The sequence below is a fragment of the Rhodotorula paludigena genome (assembly GCF_050403205.1).
Source record: "Rhodotorula paludigena JCM10292 DNA, Rt_paludigena_JCM10292v1_ctg50, whole genome shotgun sequence".
NCBI lineage: Eukaryota > Fungi > Basidiomycota > Microbotryomycetes > Sporidiobolales > Sporidiobolaceae > Rhodotorula > Rhodotorula paludigena.
The window spans coordinates 109,397-126,575 of NW_027481408.1; the positions used below are offsets into that span (position 1 = coordinate 109,397).

Genomic DNA, 17,179 nt, shown 5'->3' on the forward strand with positions numbered 1-17,179 from the left:
TTCGAGCGTTTGGGCATTCGGGAGTACGGTCCAGCGGGGTTGTCACCGGAGTTGGCGATGAGAGAGCTGGGAGGAGCAGCGGCCGGCGCGGGCTCGAGTGGAAGGGAAGCCCTCGACCACTCGTCGTCCTCGTAAGCCATGGGAGCTTCTAGCGGGCCGACAGACCGCGTGGACCGTTGAAAGAGCAGTGCGGCGGACGAAGAGGAGGCAAGTTTCGGACGACGGGCTCCGCGGACCACCTCCTGTTCGCGCAGCGCGTCATGCACGGGGCCACAGAGGCGGCTCGAGCTTGCGCATCGCGGCTACAACGTTTGGAGCGCGCCCACCAGCAGGAGAAGCGAGAAGGGAGAGGAGGCTCGAGCGTCGGCAAAGCGTGAGGACCCGAGCACTTTCAAGCGCCGTGCTGCAGCCACATACTGAAGAGCGCAACCAGTCTGTTTAACGCTGCGCCGTGCGGCAGACGCGACGGAGGTCGAGCAGGAGATTCGCCGCCGCCGACGGTCTCCCGCTCGCTGCACGCGCGCACTTCCAGACGACAGTGAGCGCGCTTGGGAAGTGCAGGACTAGCACAGACTGACGGCTGCCCTGCAGATGCTCGCGCTCCGACCGGCAGTGCGCCTTGCCGCCTCGTCGTCCTCCGCACAATTTCCCATCGCCCGCGCCTTGTCGCACTCCGCCCTTGCGAGCGCGATCGGCGAGTCTGCGCCGCGGACACCCGCTGCGGGCTCGCACGAGGCGCAGGCCCGCCCGCGTCAGCGCACGCTCCGCCAGGTTGGCGAGGAGAGCGGCTCGACGGCCCAGCTCGTCGCGCTCGCCGTTAAGAACACGCGCTCGAACGTCGACAAGGAGGAGCAGAACCGCTTCGAGCGCACGAGCGAGCACCGCGCGAACCTCCAGCGCCGATTCGAGGAGCGCAAGGCGGCTGCCGCGAGGGGCCAGGTCGAGGGCAGCAGTGGACCGCGCGAGGGCGGCGAGCGCAGGCGGCCCACAGCGCCTCGCGGCGACGGCGCGCAGAGCCGTCTCTTCCAGCGCCGCGCACCGAGCGAGGGCGCAGGGAGCCGCCCGCGCCGCTTCGACCGCCGCTCTCCCTCCTCTCCCTCTTCCTCGGCTTCCGCCTCCGGCTCCTCGTCCTCTGCTCCGTTCGGCGGTCGTCCCCGCAACCCTTCCGCTCCGCGTCAGCCTCGACGTGCACCTCGCGCCGCTTCCCGGGGTCAGGAGTGGGCGGCCGAGCACCTCAAGCCGCTCGTCCCGCCGTCGTCGGTCCGGTACCCGTCGGCCAATCTCGCGCAGCTCCTCCGCGCCGACCTCGCGAGCAAGGCCGTGCAGCTCAAGTCGGAGCTTGGGCCCTCGCTCGCGAACGAGGATGCCGAGTCACGCGAGGACCGCGAGAAGGCCAAGCGCGTGCTTGGCGGCGACTACTCGCTCTGGCTCGAGGAGGCGGGGCAGGCCAAGGCGAAGGGCAAGGACGGCGTCGTTGCGCACGCGCACGGGATCCTCAAGGCCAACCCGAGCGTCCACCTGAGTAAGAGGCAGGTTCTCCTCGACAAGATTCGCGAGGCCGTCCTGTAGTTTGCGTTTGCACGCCGATGTAACAGTTTTCAGCATGAAGCCGCTTGTCTCTTAAGAAGTGCAGTGCACAATGTTGCTCAAGTACAGAGGGCACTCCTACTGCAGAGAGACGCGCTCGCCAACACTATGAGCGGCGGGCGGACTGAAACGAGCGAGATGAGAAGAGAGAGAGGAAGGAAGGATACAGGTCAGGTTGATGGAGACACAATGCGGGTATCGGAGAGGAGGCGGCGAACGAGATGCATCCCACGGGCGGGGTGCCGGGCGATTAGACAAGTTGTTAGAAGGGTGGGTGTAGTGACGGAGGACGCGGGCCAAGCCGCTTAGAGCAGCGAAAGGTAGTTGCTCGGGACGATGCCCTTGGAACCGTCCGTCTTGCGCGCCTGCCACCACTTGCCCGAGTTGTCGAGAATGTCGAGGATCTCGCCCTTGGCGAACGAGATCTCGTTGGGGTCATCCGGCGAGGCCGAGTCTGCAAGTGAGAAGCCGTCAATTGTCTGAGTACGTAGAAAAGAGCGGGAGAACACGAACAAGAGTAGAGCGCGCGGGCCTTGAGCACTGGAGCCTGGTACTCGGGCGCGCCGTCGCCCAGCATGCTCGCCGCCGTGCCAGCAGGACTGTTGCCCTCCATCTGGAGGTCGTGCACGCTGACGCTTCCCGGACCGAGCTGGGAGCCGACAACGCTCGGCGCAGCGCCCTTCGAGCCCTGGTAGTTCTGGTACGAGACGCCCGTCGCCGGGCCCGTCATCGAGCCGCCGGCGCGCGAAGAAGGGCCGCGACGGTGCACCGGGTAATTCGAGGTCGACGAGCGCGACGAGAAGTGGATCGACGAGCCGAGGTCGAAGAACGAGGCGAACCAGGCGTCGTCCGAAGAGGTGAAGTACAGGATCCACAGGATCTGCGGGACATTCAGGTCAGCATCGCAAACACCCGCATCATCGCAGAGCCAGCTCACGTCAACAAAGGCGATGAGGATCCAGCCGGCACCGATCGCGAGCCCGTACGAGCTGTCCATGAAGATGCCGAGGCTGCGACGAAAGAACCCGTCAGCTCTGCCCCCCTCTTTGCTATCTCTTGGCTGCAACATACTTGGCACCAATCACGGCCATGATGAGCGCGACAGCCAAGAAGATCGAGAGCTGTGGGATCCCGAGCTGTGGTCAGCGATACGCTGTTACGGGGAAATTGCGATGCCGCGCGCACCTGGAAGCGGTTCGCGCCGACCGAGTCGGTGGCAAGCGTCGCAAAGACGCCGATGTTGAGGAACATTTGAAGGAACACGCCTGCATGACGGAATGGCGACGGACGACGAGGTAAGGCGCAGTAAATATGGCAGTCAGCGATGCATTCGTTACGCAACAGTCCATCATAGAGAAACACGACGACGCACCGAACCAGGGCACTCCTACAGCGGAACCACCGCCAGGCGCATCAACTGTGTGCAGCGGACAAAGCATTCCTCCGTCAACTCTTACCCGATTCAGGCATCGAGCGCTCGCATTGAGCGCCGCTGGACAACGCACACTTGTACTCGAGGATGATCTCTGCACGAAGACTCAAGGAGAGTCAACAAAAGCTCCGGTGACGGGTCCCTCGCCTTTCGGCAAGTCGTCCCGAGTCGAATGAGCGGGACTCACGCCCGATGAAAGCGCAGAAGAAGCCAGCAGTGCTCATCAACAGGGTGAGGAGGAAACCCGGGTGCGACAGCCTGCTCGGCGAGAAGAAAGAGAGGGTCAGCAAGAAGAGCCAGGACAAGTTGAAGGCTGCGAGACGAGGAGGGGAATGAACGCACACCGGACGAACGCTGAAGCCGTTGCGCGGCATCGCGGGTGCACTCTAGGCGGAGGGTGCGCTCGACGTCGAGCGGCAGCCGCTGAGGAGACGAACGACGCGAGAGGCTGGCACTTTCGCTCGCAACTGGAGCCGAAGTGCGAAGCGGGGGCGGGAGCGAGAGCGCGCGGCGCTGCACAGCGGGGGGTTGAACGAGTGACGGGGGTGGACGGGGACACGGGCAGGAGCAGCACGAGCAGCAGGCGGGCGCAGCAGAGCGAGCGGGCGCTCGAGCAGGCGACACTGCAGCCTTGCCGTCGTCTCGGGCGGTCGAGAGGGGGCGAGCCCCTTCCCCAAGCGGAAGGGCAATCGCATCTGCGCCCGCGCCTGCCCCTCTCGGACACTCGAACTCGCAGATGCACTCTTTGATCGCTCACGGATCCTTTACTCCCGACGCACGCGAGGCCCAGGTACCGCAAACACTTTCCCTCCCCGATGCAAGACCGCGCGCGCGAGTCCGGTACGACCAGGACACGGTCATCTCGTTGCTGCCCTTCCTACTCGGGCCCTTCAATCGAGTCCTTCGAAAGCGACTCCTGCCAGTCCTCCTTGCCCCGTCAGCGCCACGCCGGGCGGCGCCACCGCGTCTCGTTTGGTCGAGCGCTTCTCCTTCTTCGCCCGCGCCAACTCCTCCTTCCAGTCCGCCGCTGCCTCCTCGTCTTCGCTCTCGTCCCCCTCGACGGCCTCTCGTCGCTCGGCAGTCTGTGCGTCGCGCTTGGCCTTGGCCTTCGCGACGCGCTTCGCCCGCCGCGCCGCCTTCTTCGCCTCCGCGTCCTCTTTCGCGCTCCATGCGCGGTTCTTGTCCTTGTTCTCGCCCTTCTTGTGCTTCTTGGCCGCTGGCTCGCCGTCCTCGTCGACCGCATCGTCTCCCTCGGTAGTGGCAGCGGCGGAGGCAGCGAGCGCACGCTTGCGCGACTCCTGCTCGGCGCGCTTCTCCTGCTGCGCCTTGAGCTCGACCTTGCGCTGCTTCTCGCGCGTCTTGTCGGCGTACGCATAGGCATCCCACTGCTCAGTAGGAGTATCAGCCAATGCGCAGGCAAGAAGGGGAAAACCGGAAGGAGACGCACGTCGACATCCTCGTCTTTCCACCTCGCCGCAATGTCCTTCTCCTTGCCCTTGAGCTCGGCAACCTTTGGCATGCGCAGCAAGGCAAACGACTCGGCGAGTCCGATCAAGTCGAGGTCCTGCAGCCTGAAGAGGTAGGACGCCTCGTGCTTCGAGTAGGACCGAATCGAGGCGACGAAAGCCTTGACACCCTGCATCACGGTTCAATCAGTGACAGGTCATACAACCGTAGTCTCAAATGGACGTACTCGATCGTGCAGATCGCGGTCCTTTCGGATCTCCTTCCGCAGCTCCCCACGCAACTGCTCCGCCTCCTCCGCCAGCGACGTCCCGCTTTGCGAGTCATACTTGAAGCGCTGCAATGGGATCTTACGGACGCTCAGGAAGTCTGTGGATCGCATCGTCAGCATCAGGCTCGATGTTATAGCGAACAGGTGGACGCACCGACATAGCCCTCTTCCCGTCCAGCGTTCAGCAGCACGACCGCCTTTCCGCTCCTGCCTGCTCGCGCCGTCCGCCCGATGCGGTGACCGAACGCGCGCGGGTCGACGGGCGGGTCCACCTGCACGACGACGTCGACGTCCGGAAGGTCGAGTCCGCGCGCGGCGACGTCCGTGCAGAGGAGGACGCCCGGCGTCGTAGGCGGAAGGGCGGTGAAAGCGGTGTAGGTCGAGGAGCGGCGCGTGGGAGACTGCTGTCCATGCAGCGAGTGGAGGGAGAAGCCGGCCGCTGCGAGGGACGGGGCCGAGGAGAGGACCTTGTAGAAGTAGTCGACCGACGCGCAGGTCGAGAAGTACACGATGAACTTGCGCGCGCCCGACTCGTCCGAAGTAGACGAAAACGCCTCTTGCTGCAGGATGCGGAAAAGCATGGCAAGCCGCTCGGCCGGCTTGCAGACGACGGACCCGTTCTGCAGGCTGCGAGCGAAGATAGGGTCAGTCTTTCGCAGCTGAGCCGTCAGGGGAAGATACCCACAGAGTCGGGATCTTGCGATCGCCAGCGCTTTCGGCCTTCTCCTTGCCCTTGGCCGCCTTCGCCTCGACCTTGACGACCACGCGAACCGGATTCCGCAAACCGACGCGGACGAGTTGTCCGAGCGCGTCCGTCATGGTTGCTGAGAAGAGACCTGTGCGGCGCTGCTTGGGGAAGTGATCGAGCAGGCGAGTAAGGGTCGGTGTGAAGCCGAGATCGAGGAGGCTGCGCGCAGAGATGGGTGAATGCCGGACGCTGTGCGTTCGTAAGGCGAAGAACCGACCGGTCCGCCTCATCCATGACCAGGATCTCGAGCGATTTAGTGTCGCCGACACCGACGCCCGAGGAGCGCCGGTTGCCCGAGCTCTTGCCCTTCTTGCTCATCGCGACAGAGCTACTCCCGAGGAGGAACTCTTCGAGTCGCCCTGGCGTACCCACGAGGATGTCGGCGCCCGTCTCGAAGAATGCCTTCTTGTCATCTTGCAGCGAGTTGCCGCCAATCAGGAGCAGCGCGGGGGCGATGGGCGGCGTGGTCGAAGCCGGAGGAGTCGAGGAGGTCGAGGGGTCGTCGGAGGCAGCGCCTGGCTGCGCAGCGAGAAACTGCCGAAACACTGCGTGGATCTGAATGGCGAGTTCGCTTTGTTCGACGTGGTAATCAGGACGACAGCTCTCGTAAAGGATAGAAGGCGCACGCACCGAGTGGGGGCTATGACAATCGCGCCAACCTCGCGCTTGCCGAGCGGCTGCTCGCGCCTGAGAAGCTTTTCGAGCACCGGGATGACGAAAGAAAGCGTCTTGCCCGAGCCAGTGACGGCCTGCGCTCCTCGAGACGTCAGCTTAGCCCGGCCAGGCAGGGTGAGGACGAGCTCGCACCTCGACAACGACGTCCTTGTGCTGCATGAAGAGCGGAATTGTGCTCGCCTGCACAGGGGTCATCTGCTCAAAACCCATGTCGCGCACCACATCCGCCCTGCAAGCGATGCACGCGCGGACGGTCAGCCGAGATGTCGGGACTGATGAGGCGGTGCACGGAGGTGGAGAAGGCGCACACCCAAGGCGTGAGGGCTGGCGACAAGCGTGACCAGGGCCCTGCATACGACGGAGCAGCGGCGAGACGCTCGGTCGCCATGGCGCGTGAGTCGGCTGAAGACGAGCTTCTTCCTCCTCCGACGACATCCGGGACCTCTTTTCCGCTAGGTTTTTCTTGCTCTGATACGAGAGCCTACTTCAGGAAATGCGTGCTGATGCATGCGAATTCGCTGACCCCCGTGAAGTCGGAGTCGGCGACATCGGCCCTTGCCTGTTGGTTTCGGAGGCGGCTGACAGACGCGATGTGTGCACTATGCTACCGTATCGAAAGTGCATGCGGATGACTGTTTGCAGGCACAGTTGGCACGAGCTGCATCGACGGGGACCGACTCAGCCCTGCTCCGCGGAATGTCCGCTCTCGATCGCGTCTCCTGTCCGTCGTCTCCTGTCCGTCGTCTCCTGTCCGTCGTCTCCTGTCCGTGCGCCTCGGGCATTCTGTTTCCTCGTGCTCACCGAGACGTGGGCCCCTAGCCACTACGCGTGCACACGGTCCCGGGAAAGGTCATAATTGTAAACCCCCCTCGCTACTTGCGCCCCGCCCCAGAGTGTCGTTCGAGCGAGGGGGTTCAACGCTTCCGCAATTGCCCTCTCGACTGCAACGCCTGAATCCGCTGTTTGCTTCCTCCATCCTACTCAGGAAACGCCTTCTCCCCCCATGGCACCCTCCATCTTCCTTCGGGTCGCCGCTGTCGCCGCCCTCGCCGCTTCCGGCGTGGCTGCCGACGGCGACACCAACACTCTCGTGACGGTGAGCCTTCAACGGCCATTCGGGGTGAATAGCTGCTGACTCTGGGTCGTACAGGCTGATGGCGAGCGTGTCATCGCCGGCTACTTTCCCAGCATCCCTCTCGCCGCCGTCGGCATCGCCCTCTTTGGGCTCTCGACTGTTGCGCTCTGGTGGCACTGGTTCCGCACAGGCCGCAAGCTCTACATGCTCACGTTGACCATCTCGATGGCGTGTAAGCTTGGCTACCCTCGCCGGACGCGTAAAGCCAATGCTGACCGCTCTCGCACGCGCAGGCATGACCCTAGGTTTCATTCTCCGCATCGTCTACCAGGGAGACGTCGCCAGCTTGGGTCGCTACATCGCGATGTACATGTTCATTCTCCTGTCGGTGCGTGATTGTCCTCTTCACCTCGTGGATGCAGCGAGGAGTGTCGAGAGGGGCGATCGTGAGAAGACGGCGACAACGCTTCGGGCGTCTATCTATCCGGGTGGAGGTTCGCGACGTTTGTTCAACTTTCTGACATCCATTGCCGACTTTCCCAGCCCTGCGCCTTCCTCGCGAACAACTACCTCATCCTGTCGCGCCTGTCGCAGGCGATGGGTCCCGAGGCGGTTCACTCCCTGTTCTTGCCCGCGCACCACGTCGGCACGATCTTCATCTGGTCGGACGTCATCACCTTCCTGCTGCAGGCGGCCGGCGGCGGGTTGACCGCAAGCAACAATGCCGACAGCGCCTCCACGGGCAAGAGTGTGCGTCCGGGCGACAAGACTTCTGCTTCAAGTTAGCTGACGCCTGTGTCTTCTGCGCTGCATAGATCGCACTTGCCGGCCTCGCGATTCAACTGGCGTCGTACTGCCTGTTCACGTGCCTCCTGCTTTGGTTCGGGTGGAAGGTGTAAGTCTCTACCGCAACCTCCGCTGTGCCAGTTTTGGACTAATCGCACCGGGTACACAGCCGGCGTATCGAGATCTACAACCAGGATCTTCCGTTCCGTTGGAGCAGCTACCGGCCCTGGGGCAAGGACAAGATTGCGGACTGGCGCCCGATCTTCGCCGCCGTCTCCCTCGCCTGCATCGGCGTCCTGATCCGAAGCTTCTTCCGTATCGTCGAGTACAGCGAAGGTACGTCCGTCCGCGGCAAGTCCGTTGACGCCGTTCGCTGACATCGCTGCACCGCCCCTCCTCCCTTCAACTCTTTCCTCCTGGTCCGTCTCGACAGGCTACTACGGCACGCTCGCGACAGAGGAGGGCTACTTCTACGGCCTCGATGCTCTGCCTCTCTGGCTGGCGATGTCGCTCTACGTCCTCTTCTTCCCGCCGCGCTTCATCGAAGGGTGCCGCGACGCGAAGGTCGAACGCGAGGCTCAGCGCTCTCTCGAGTCGGGCACACCGATTGAGAGCGTCCAGACGCACCAGGAGAAGAGCTCTGAGGTCGAGCGCAAGCCCAAGTGGTTTCTCAGGCGGTGAACGGGGCCTGTGCCTCTCTCTCTCTCTCTGCCAGTCCCACCTCGTATAAACCACCTGCTCGTTCTGTCTGTTCCCTGCAGGATCTGTAACACTCTGGATCGCTCCTTTCTGCCGTGTGGGCTGGCGACGAGCACGCGTGAAGCTTGGCTTGCCGCGCGGAACGCGACGAGCGCCGGGAAGGTCCCAGAGTCTTTGCATGTTCGGAGCTGCGCGCTCTCGCGGTCCACGGGTTCATCGAGTGAGAAGCTGAAATGCTCGGGCACGACCGCCTCCTGCAGCGTTGAGCTTCGAAACGCGTCAAGCCTGGCGAGGGAGGGTCGCTCCTTGGTCGCTCCTACCTTCTTCCGGCCACTCCGTCCTCCACTTCGCCTCGTTCAGCTGTCGGGCTCGACCCGGCAAATATACCGGGCACTGCTCTTGTCTTTGTCAGGCTTGATGTGCAGTGGCGGTGCAGCTGCGGCATGGAGACCGACTGCCCTACTAGTGCACAGACCTCTGCGTTCTGCTCCTGACCCGCGCCGAGCGAGGGCGGCCGCTGCTTGTCTCCGCAATCCGTCGTTGCTGAGCTCTACACCGCTCGCCTCCGCTGCTGCTTGATGGCGGAGCCGCCTCACTCACGTCGCGACAGTGAAACGGGCGCTGCGCCGGCTGCGAGCGAGGCTACCCGCGTCGAGGGACCTCTGCAGGGGTCTCACGCTCTCGCACCCGAGGCACCGACCGTGCCTTTGCACAAGGACGGGAAGCCTGAGCCAGCTCCAGCCTGCGACGCGTGCAAGGTTGGGCGCTTCCCTCTGTTCGTCTCCTTTTCTCACGATGCATCGCCTCACTCCCTTGCGTTATACAGGCAAAGCGCGTCTTCTGCGACAAAAGACCGGGAGGCTGCGCACGGTGTGAAGCAAACGGCCGGATGTGCGGCATCGTCGGCCGGACCCGAGACTCGAGATGGCTTCCGTCGCTGACTCGGCTATCTTGCAGTTGCGCGTTCACGCCAGTTGTGCGGCGTAAGCCGCGCCGTCACGTTCCGACTGCTCTTTCAGGCCTAGGAGAGGCCGGCAACGTGCCTTCCAGAGCTCCTGCCGCGTCGAGTGCTCCTACCGCGTCGAGTGCTTTCACCGCATCGAGTGCTCCTATCGCGTCCAGTGCAGACGCAGGCAGTATCATGCCAAGCCACAGTAAGTCTGTTAGCCTGCTGCACGATTATGTGCCAACGCTCTGCCTGCGTAACGACTAAGAGCGCAACATCCCGCAGTCTATGTGCTCCCGAATAATGCGGTAGGACCGAGTCAGACCTCTTTGGCACCCTCTTTCGGCCCCCTCAACAACGTTGACAACTCGCAATATCGTTCCTCTACGGCAGATTCGGTGGCGGACACGAGCGCTATCGACAAGTTCGCAGCCGGGTGGCTCATGCAGACACCTGGAGACGCAACGACCAACGAGAATACAACAACGCGCAACGCTCAGCAGGTATCTGTTCTCGAGACATCGCCGTGGCTGCACTCCTCGCGTCCGCTCGGGTTTGACGATACTCTCTGCGATTCTTCTCCGCCCTCGGCTTTCTGTCAGACTCGGCCGTGTCGACGTACCCCGACTCAGGCTCGGAGAGCGATTCGCGACATTTTTCCGTGGGTGCTGTAGCCGGGCGTGGCCCCTCGGCGCAGCTGCGCTCGAGCAGCTCCTCGTCCCTTGTCTCCCTCGCGCAGCCGTTCAACGCGTTGGGTCTTACCGAGGCGCCGGCGCCAAACTCAAGCGAGACGGTCTACGACTCCGATGCATCGTCGCACCTCGGTGCCAGACCTCGTCCGAGCTCCTTTGCCGAACCCGAAACGGGCAGCAAGAGGCAGAAGCCCGCAGTTCGTACCCATGCTCACACGAGTTGCTCGGCCAAAATACTTGACGATCTACCCTAACAGACGGACACCGAGGGTCTTTTCTTTGGCGGTACTTTCGACGGCGGTGTTAACGCCGATGCTTCGCAAATGTCGCTGGACAATGCCCTCGGTGCGTTTCTGCCACAAAGCTGTGAGCAACAGTGCCGTGACATGCACACATTTTTCTTCAACAGCGTCATTTGGCAAGCTGCCGACTCCGCCTCCTCCTGTCGGACTTGTCCAGCCCTCGCCGACGACAGGCGAGGAGCTGCGTCAGCTGGAGGCTCTCGCCATCTCGATAACGCCGCCACTGGACGACGTGGCCCACGCAGTCGGGCAGGGCATGACTTCGGCGGCTCTGCGCAATCCGACCGACGAAATCATCCTCAAGCTGTGCGACGCCGCTTCCGCTACTTTCGGAGGACCCGCCATTCCGGCGCTTCGACTCACGCTTCAACGCACTTCGTCGGCGTTTTGTGCATCCATTGCCCTCGAAGGCGGTCCCTCGGCCATCAGGAAACGCATCGCGTACTTCCGTGCTCTCGAGGAGGAGTTCGAGGCCATTGACAGGCTGTGTAGTGTTCTGAGCGCCCTGTAGATTTCCGCCTTGCTCGTTCTGTCTGTGCCCTGCAGGATCTGTAACACTCTGGATCGCTCCTTTCTGCCGTGTGGGCTGGCGACGAGCACGCGTGAAGCTTGGCTTGCCGCGCGGAACGCGACGAGCGCCGGGAAGGTCCCAGAGTCTTTGCATGTTCGGAGCTGCGCGCTCTCGCGGTCCACGGGTTCATCGAGTGAGAAGCTGAAATGCTCGGGCACGACCGCCTCCTGCGGCGTTTGCGAGACAACGTCTCTCCCCCTTCCTCTGGTCCACTCGCGGCTCTCTCGCAACGTTCTCGGCTTCCGACGCACTGATCATTGGATCAGCAGCTAATGCAGCGTCTTTTCCGCGCCAGTCCGCTGCTGACTCGCGCAAAGAAGCGCCGCTGTTGTCCGCGCTGCTTGCTCGGGGAAAACCTGCGTTGGGGGAAGTCTACCGCTATTCCGCGGCTCGCGCGATGCTGTGCTGGTGTGCGGACGTACGGTGACCAAATTGGCTCTGAGGCCCTGGGGCGCCACGGGGTCTGCGGGGCGTTGCTTAGGCCCGAGAGAGAACCACCTCGCTCCTCTACCGCCGAATTCAGCGCGCTCTCCGCAGATCATGTTCAGGGAAGGGCTGCACTCTTTTCTCTCTCGTATTCCGCTCGAGCCCTTGTTTCAGCATGGCTCGAGCTTCCTCCGGCATGCTGGCCTTCGCCTCGTTTGCGACCATGGTTGCCGCCGTCGAGTCCAGTGACACCGTGCGTCCTGTGCCATTGCTGCAGGATACCAATGGAACTGACTGACGATATGCATCTCCAGGAAGGACGCAGCGAGCCCATCGCCGGCTTCCTCCCCAGTCAAGCCGCGTCGTTGGTCGGTGCATGCGCGTTCTTCCTTACCACGGTGCTGTTGTGGGCGCACTTCCACCGCAGCGGACGGCCGTGGTACTTCTCTGTACTCCCTCTCAGCATGACGACAATGACGGGCGGCTTCGTGCTCCGCTTCTTCTATCACAATCATCCGGAGGACCTCGCGTGGTACATTTCTTACTACTGCCTTCTCCTCCTTTCGGCAAGTCCTCCCGTCCTGTTGTACGGCGGAAACGACACCACTGATACGGTACCACGCAGCCAATCGGGTTCCTCGCCGCGGACTACATCCTTCTCCCTCGCCTCGGCCGCGCGATGGGAGACGAAATCGCCAAGAAGGCCTTCGTTCTGCCCGTTCGCTTGATTGTCAAGTTCTTTCTCACGGCCGACATCATCACACTCTTAATCCAGATGAGCGGCGGAGGACTCATGGCAAGTGGAGGCGACATGGCCAGTTTGGGCAACAAGGTGCGTTTCGACGCTGCACTTCCCAGCCTCAACCCTGCTAGGGTCCCTCTGGCCGCACGCATGCTGACTCTGTCACATTGCGAGCAGGCCATGCTTGTCGGGCTGATTGTCCAGGTCCTCACGTTCAGCTTCTTCACGCTCGTGCTGCTCATTTTCGGTTGGCGCGTGTGAGTGCCACAGCTTTCCGTCTTTCGACGTGGGGATCTCACCGGGATTGCTCTGCATTTCCGCAGCCACCGCCGCTACTCGCATCTCGTTCATCCGAATAAGCCGTTTAAGATCAACCGCTTCAACCCGTTCTCGATCGAGCCTGTCTCCGACTGGCGCGTCCTGTTTTGGATCCTCGTTATCACGTGCGTTGGCATCGAGGTCCGGTGTGTGTTTCGGATTATCGAGGGCATTGGCGGACATGACAGTTATCTCGCCGTTCACGAAGGTCCGTCTTCCTCTCCTCTACGTCTCAAATGACTTCGTCGCTTGCTCACACGCTCTGCGCCAGTCTTCTTCTACCTCTTTGATTGCATCCCCTTGTGGATCTCCATGACGCTGTTTGCCTACGTCTGGCCGCTGCGTGTCATCGACGGCGTCGCAATGGAAGGCTCGACTACCCGCTTCGACAGTCGCCACGAAGTTTTCCGCCGAATTTCAACGCACGAGGACGCCAACGTTTCCTTCACTTCCGAGGGTCCGTACGACAGCAAGTACGGAGGTCGCCCGCAGTCTGGCGATGTCCCCCTTTACCCCTACCGTGCGTAGACAGCCGTAGGCCCCCCCTCCTTCAAGACAGACACTTTCCGAAGTCTCCTACGCCTTCTGTCCCCTGTAACACTCGTCGTCCGCTCACTCCACCTCAGATCACGGCGTGACGTGATCTATGCATACATTACGAGAGGGTGCTGCAACATGGGAGAGAGGGAGGAGGTCAAGGGCGAGCACCAGCTCGTCCCCACAAGGTCGAGTTGTGAGGCTGTACAGGTGGCATCCTTATCATCGCACGCTGAGCTTGCGCCGCAGCTTCTCTTGCTTCTTTGCCTCCTCTTTCGCCTGCTTCGCCCGCTCCTTCTCGGCCTTGACCCGCTCCTTCTCGGCCTTCTCGCGTGCCTTCTGCTCCTCCTTGATCTTCTTCTCGAGCTCCTTCTTCGACAGCCCGGCGTGCTGATCCCGCGGCTGTACCCAAGCGGGCGTCGACGTCACGGCGGGCGTCGCGCTCGGAGGCGATGGCTTCGAGGCGGCATCGGGAGCACGCGACGGATCGAGAGGGAAGGAAGTCGCGGGGGACGAGACGACCGGCGAGGCGGTCGAGGGCCGCTTCTGTGCGCTCTCGTGGCCGTTCGCGGCGGGCGCAGTGCCGTTCGCTGGCGCCGAGGACAGGCGCGACTTGCCAAACGCGCCGTCAGCAGGGCTCAGCCCGAGCCCGACGCCGTTGGCGCTCGCGAGCGAGCCTGCGTGCGCCGAGCCAGGTCGCGGCTTGTCTTTGTTGCGCGTGAGGAAGCCGCGCGTCTTGGCGAGGGCGCTCGTGCCGCTCGAAACGATGGGCGAAGGCGTGGCGGAAGGGGGAGCGGGAGGTTGCTGCATGAGGACGGACGAAGAGAGCGAGGCAGAGGAGGCGGTCGAGCTGGGAAGGGGCGGTCGGATAGCATCGAGCGCGCCAAACGAATTGCGCGAGTTGCGTCTCCGTTCGAATGGCGACGCTTGGGCCACGGCGGAGGACCCCACCGAAGCCGACCCATCTTCACTGGGCGGCGCCGGCGGCGTAGCGGCGGTAGAGCCGTTCAGGAGCATGGACGAGGAAAGGTCCGTCGCCGAACCGGTCGGCGAAGCGGCATAGTCCGAAGTGAGGATCGGACCGCCCGCAGCCTGATCGCCAGGTGGATTGCGATTATCGCCGGACGGTATGCTCGGCAGCGCCTGCGGCAGGCCGACCGGCGCATGCGCCGGCGTGAGCGATGCGCGCCGCTCGCGCGTTGCGGTCGACGCCTGCGACTTGGTCCGGCCAAATTTGCCGCGCAGCGACCACCCCGAACCGCTGCCGTTGCGTTCCTTGTCGGCGAGATCGGGCGTGCCAACGGAACTACCCGACAGCGAGACGACACTCGCCTTGCGCTGCTGTGGCGAGATCGGCCCGCCAGGCGCGGGCAAGCCGCTCGGTAGCAGCGGAAGCGAGAGGCCGAGCGCGGACAACTCCTGCGAGCCGCTCAGCTCGGGCGATGGCGCATTGACATGCGGAAGCGGAGGTGAGGAAGGCTGGGCGGGGTAGGTTTCGGCAGACGAGAGAGATATTGATGCCGGGGGAAGAGGCGGAGCAGGCGGTGCGCCATCGTCAACGAAAGAGGCACCGAGCCCGCCGGTCGAGACCGAGTCGGCGGTGTGCACGCGGTCCCGAGACTGCGCCATGCCCGAGACGGACGGCGTCTGCGGGACGGGCAGATCGAGAGCGGACCAGTCGAGGTCGACGGCCTGGTAGAAGAGAACGTATCCGCTGCCTTGACCAGGGGTGTCGCCGAAGTAGCGCGGAATGTCGCTCTGCTCGATCGGATAGACGTTCTGGTCGTCGAACACGATCCAGCGCTGGCCCGACTTGACGATCGAGATATAGTGACCGTGATGCGGGCCGACGCCGATGTGGACGACGATGGCGAACAGCTCGTACAGGCGGTCGGGGTTCGAGATGTCGTCGGCTGTGTTGAAGAGACGCAATTCGAACGGGAAGACGACGCGATACGTGAGCTTGACGTGCCGCTGCAACGACTCCTCGTACTTGAAGCGCTTGAGGTGGAGTGCGAGGATATTCGGGGTCTTCTTGATCTTCATGCGCTTCTCGGCTTCTTGCAGCCCGCAGCACTTGTCGCACGAGAACTTGTTGCGCTGGCACAGCATCTCGGACGCGCTGAACTGCCGCAAGCACGCCGTGACAGACGTGTTCTGCTCAATGTCGATCGAGAGGTCGAGGAACGCCTCGTCGCGCGACGTCACCTGTGTACGAAAAGGTCAGCAGCATGCAGGAGACCCAGAGCTTCGGCGTACGTACCGTCTCGCAGGTCAAGCAGCGGGTCTCGTTCGTCAAGACACCCTCGAACAGGGAATGCACCCAAGTCTGCGCGTGCGCGCCGAAGCCGGTGCCGACCATGCCTGCAGACTTGCCCGTCAACACAAACGCCCAGGTACGGAAGCGGAAAGACGCACTCGGTGCCCGCCCCTCCTCCGCCGCGCGCTTCTTCTCGTCCTTCTCGAGAATCTCGGCGACCGAGTTGATGAGGTAGTTGAGAAACTCGTGCGCGTCCTGCTGCAACGTGCTGCGGAAGAACTCGTTCTCGCGCTTGAGCTGGTTGATGAAGGCCAGCGGCGCGATCGTGCCGAGGGTCTTTTGCTGCCCCGAGATGCCGGCGAACAGATCGCGGAGCGTCGTGAGCAACGTCGTCTCGGCCGCCGTCTTCTCCCGCACGAGCGAGCCATCGGGGCCGACGACGGGCGCACCGACACCCGTAAAGGATGAATTGGTTGTTTGATGCGTCAAGCTCGCGCCGCCCGAGAAGCCTGTCTCGTTCGGCGACGCTGGCTGCCCGTTCGGCGGCTCGGCGCCCGAAGCCTGGCGCTTGTGCGCCCCGAAGAAGTTGCCTCGTCCCGGGCCGGAGGTCGACAGCTGGCGGGAAGGTGGGGAGCGACGGGAGGTGGGGGGAACCGCAGGCGGCATGTAAGGGGTGCTGAGAGCATTGCCGACAGCTTTTGCTGCCTTCCCTGCCGAGGAGAACGCGGAGAGCGCTGACGACGACGATGGAGAGGGAGGGAGAGGTGCGGCAGGAGGCACAGCGGCAGGGCGCTCGGGAGGAGAGGAGGGCGGGAGCGGTGGCGGTGCCGGAGGGTCTGTGCCGTACGGATGATACGACTCGACGAGCTGTCGAAATGGTTTGGAGAAGTACAAGGACTGAAGAACAGAGTTGGCGTAGCTGCACGGGAGATCGCGGTCAGCATGCGGTGCGAGGGGGCATGGTGGGGGAAAGGGCGGCATCGCGCACCAGATGTTGCCGAACTGCGGACGGCCCAGCACCACAAGGGTCAGCACGGATCGGTGCGCTCACAAACGGACCGGCAGCGCGCGGTGTCGCCTTGGCCGACGACTGATCCGCTGCTCGGTGTCTGGACGAGGGGAAGCGAGGGGACCAGGAAAGGCGAGACGCACGTTCTCCATGCCAAAGTAGCGCTCCCCTGGCGTCTCTGCATGCCACTCTACGCCCGCCTGCGGTCCTCCTGCCGGTCCCGGCGCTGGCGCACCGACGGACGGCTGAGGGGCGCCCTGCCAACGCCGCAGGAACGCCATCGGTGCAGCGGCGGGACGACCCTCGGTCGTGCGTGGACCGCTCAGAGGGCGATTAGCGTCACTGCAGGCGCAGCTCGAGCGCGGTTGACGTGCCGGGGGAAGCGGCCGATGAAGCGGGCGGGCGGGGGTGCGAGCAAGGGCGCAAAGGGGCAAGACCGCCCGGCTCTGTGGACTACGTTGCCCGCCGGGTTCTCGGTCCTCCGACGCCGTGCACACGGCTGTCGAGCGCGAGGCGAGCGAGACACGAATGCTCCGACGCTTCCGCCTCTCCGCGCCGACGGAGCCTGGGCCGGAACTGAGACATCATTCCGCAGCCGTGAGCCATACAGTCGGTGCCAAAGGTCAATTCGCGACGTTG

General features: G+C 63.5%; 7 protein-coding genes across 7 annotated transcripts; 4 read left to right on the plus strand and 3 right to left on the minus strand.

The window, feature by feature from the left end:
* Positions 1–591: 591 nt before the first annotated feature.
* Positions 592–1,569, plus strand: JCM10292_002526 (uncharacterized protein; the record flags this gene model as incomplete). The annotated part of the gene is made up of 1 exon (XM_076651406.1): positions 592–1,569. One exon carries the CDS (start codon positions 592–594, stop codon positions 1,567–1,569), a length of 978 nt encoding a protein of 325 aa, XP_076503072.1.
* Positions 1,570–1,892: 323 nt separating this feature from the next.
* Positions 1,893–3,393, minus strand: SHO1 (osmosensor SHO1; the record flags this gene model as incomplete). Its single annotated transcript, XM_076651407.1, has 9 exons — positions 1,893–2,041; positions 2,101–2,467; positions 2,525–2,597; positions 2,659–2,708; positions 2,773–2,852; positions 2,960–3,004; positions 3,093–3,113; positions 3,207–3,277; positions 3,362–3,393. 9 exons carry the CDS (start codon positions 3,391–3,393, stop codon positions 1,893–1,895), a joined length of 888 nt encoding a protein of 295 aa, XP_076503073.1.
* A 516-nt stretch (positions 3,394–3,909) lies between these two features.
* SPB4 (ATP-dependent RNA helicase SPB4) lies at positions 3,910–6,565 on the minus strand (the record flags this gene model as incomplete). The annotated part of the gene is made up of 9 exons (XM_076651408.1): positions 3,910–4,404; positions 4,467–4,655; positions 4,713–4,852; positions 4,909–5,381; positions 5,440–5,661; positions 5,720–6,073; positions 6,133–6,251; positions 6,310–6,406; positions 6,486–6,565. The coding sequence occupies 9 exons, from the start codon at positions 6,563–6,565 to the stop codon at positions 3,910–3,912; spliced, it is 2,169 nt and encodes a 722-aa protein (XP_076503074.1).
* A 615-nt stretch (positions 6,566–7,180) lies between these two features.
* On the plus strand, positions 7,181–8,719 carry JCM10292_002529 (RTA1 domain-containing protein; the record flags this gene model as incomplete). The annotated part of the gene is made up of 7 exons (XM_076651409.1): positions 7,181–7,273; positions 7,328–7,484; positions 7,546–7,640; positions 7,796–8,002; positions 8,068–8,147; positions 8,208–8,374; positions 8,472–8,719. 7 exons carry the CDS (start codon positions 7,181–7,183, stop codon positions 8,717–8,719), a joined length of 1,047 nt encoding a protein of 348 aa, XP_076503075.1.
* A 1,159-nt stretch (positions 8,720–9,878) lies between these two features.
* On the plus strand, positions 9,879–11,188 carry JCM10292_002530 (uncharacterized protein; the record flags this gene model as incomplete). Its single annotated transcript, XM_076651410.1, has 4 exons — positions 9,879–9,891; positions 10,358–10,572; positions 10,633–10,720; positions 10,785–11,188. The coding sequence occupies 4 exons, from the start codon at positions 9,879–9,881 to the stop codon at positions 11,186–11,188; spliced, it is 720 nt and encodes a 239-aa protein (XP_076503076.1).
* Positions 11,189–11,849: 661 nt separating this feature from the next.
* Positions 11,850–13,262, plus strand: JCM10292_002531 (RTA1 domain-containing protein; the record flags this gene model as incomplete). The annotated part of the gene is made up of 6 exons (XM_076651411.1): positions 11,850–11,927; positions 11,989–12,240; positions 12,300–12,506; positions 12,594–12,673; positions 12,740–12,942; positions 13,006–13,262. 6 exons carry the CDS (start codon positions 11,850–11,852, stop codon positions 13,260–13,262), a joined length of 1,077 nt encoding a protein of 358 aa, XP_076503077.1.
* Positions 13,263–13,493: 231 nt separating this feature from the next.
* JCM10292_002532 (uncharacterized protein) lies at positions 13,494–16,821 on the minus strand (the record flags this gene model as incomplete). The annotated part of the gene is made up of 5 exons (XM_076651412.1): positions 13,494–15,479; positions 15,535–15,635; positions 15,690–16,450; positions 16,520–16,533; positions 16,684–16,821. 5 exons carry the CDS (start codon positions 16,819–16,821, stop codon positions 13,494–13,496), a joined length of 3,000 nt encoding a protein of 999 aa, XP_076503078.1.
* Positions 16,822–17,179: the final 358 nt, after the last annotated feature.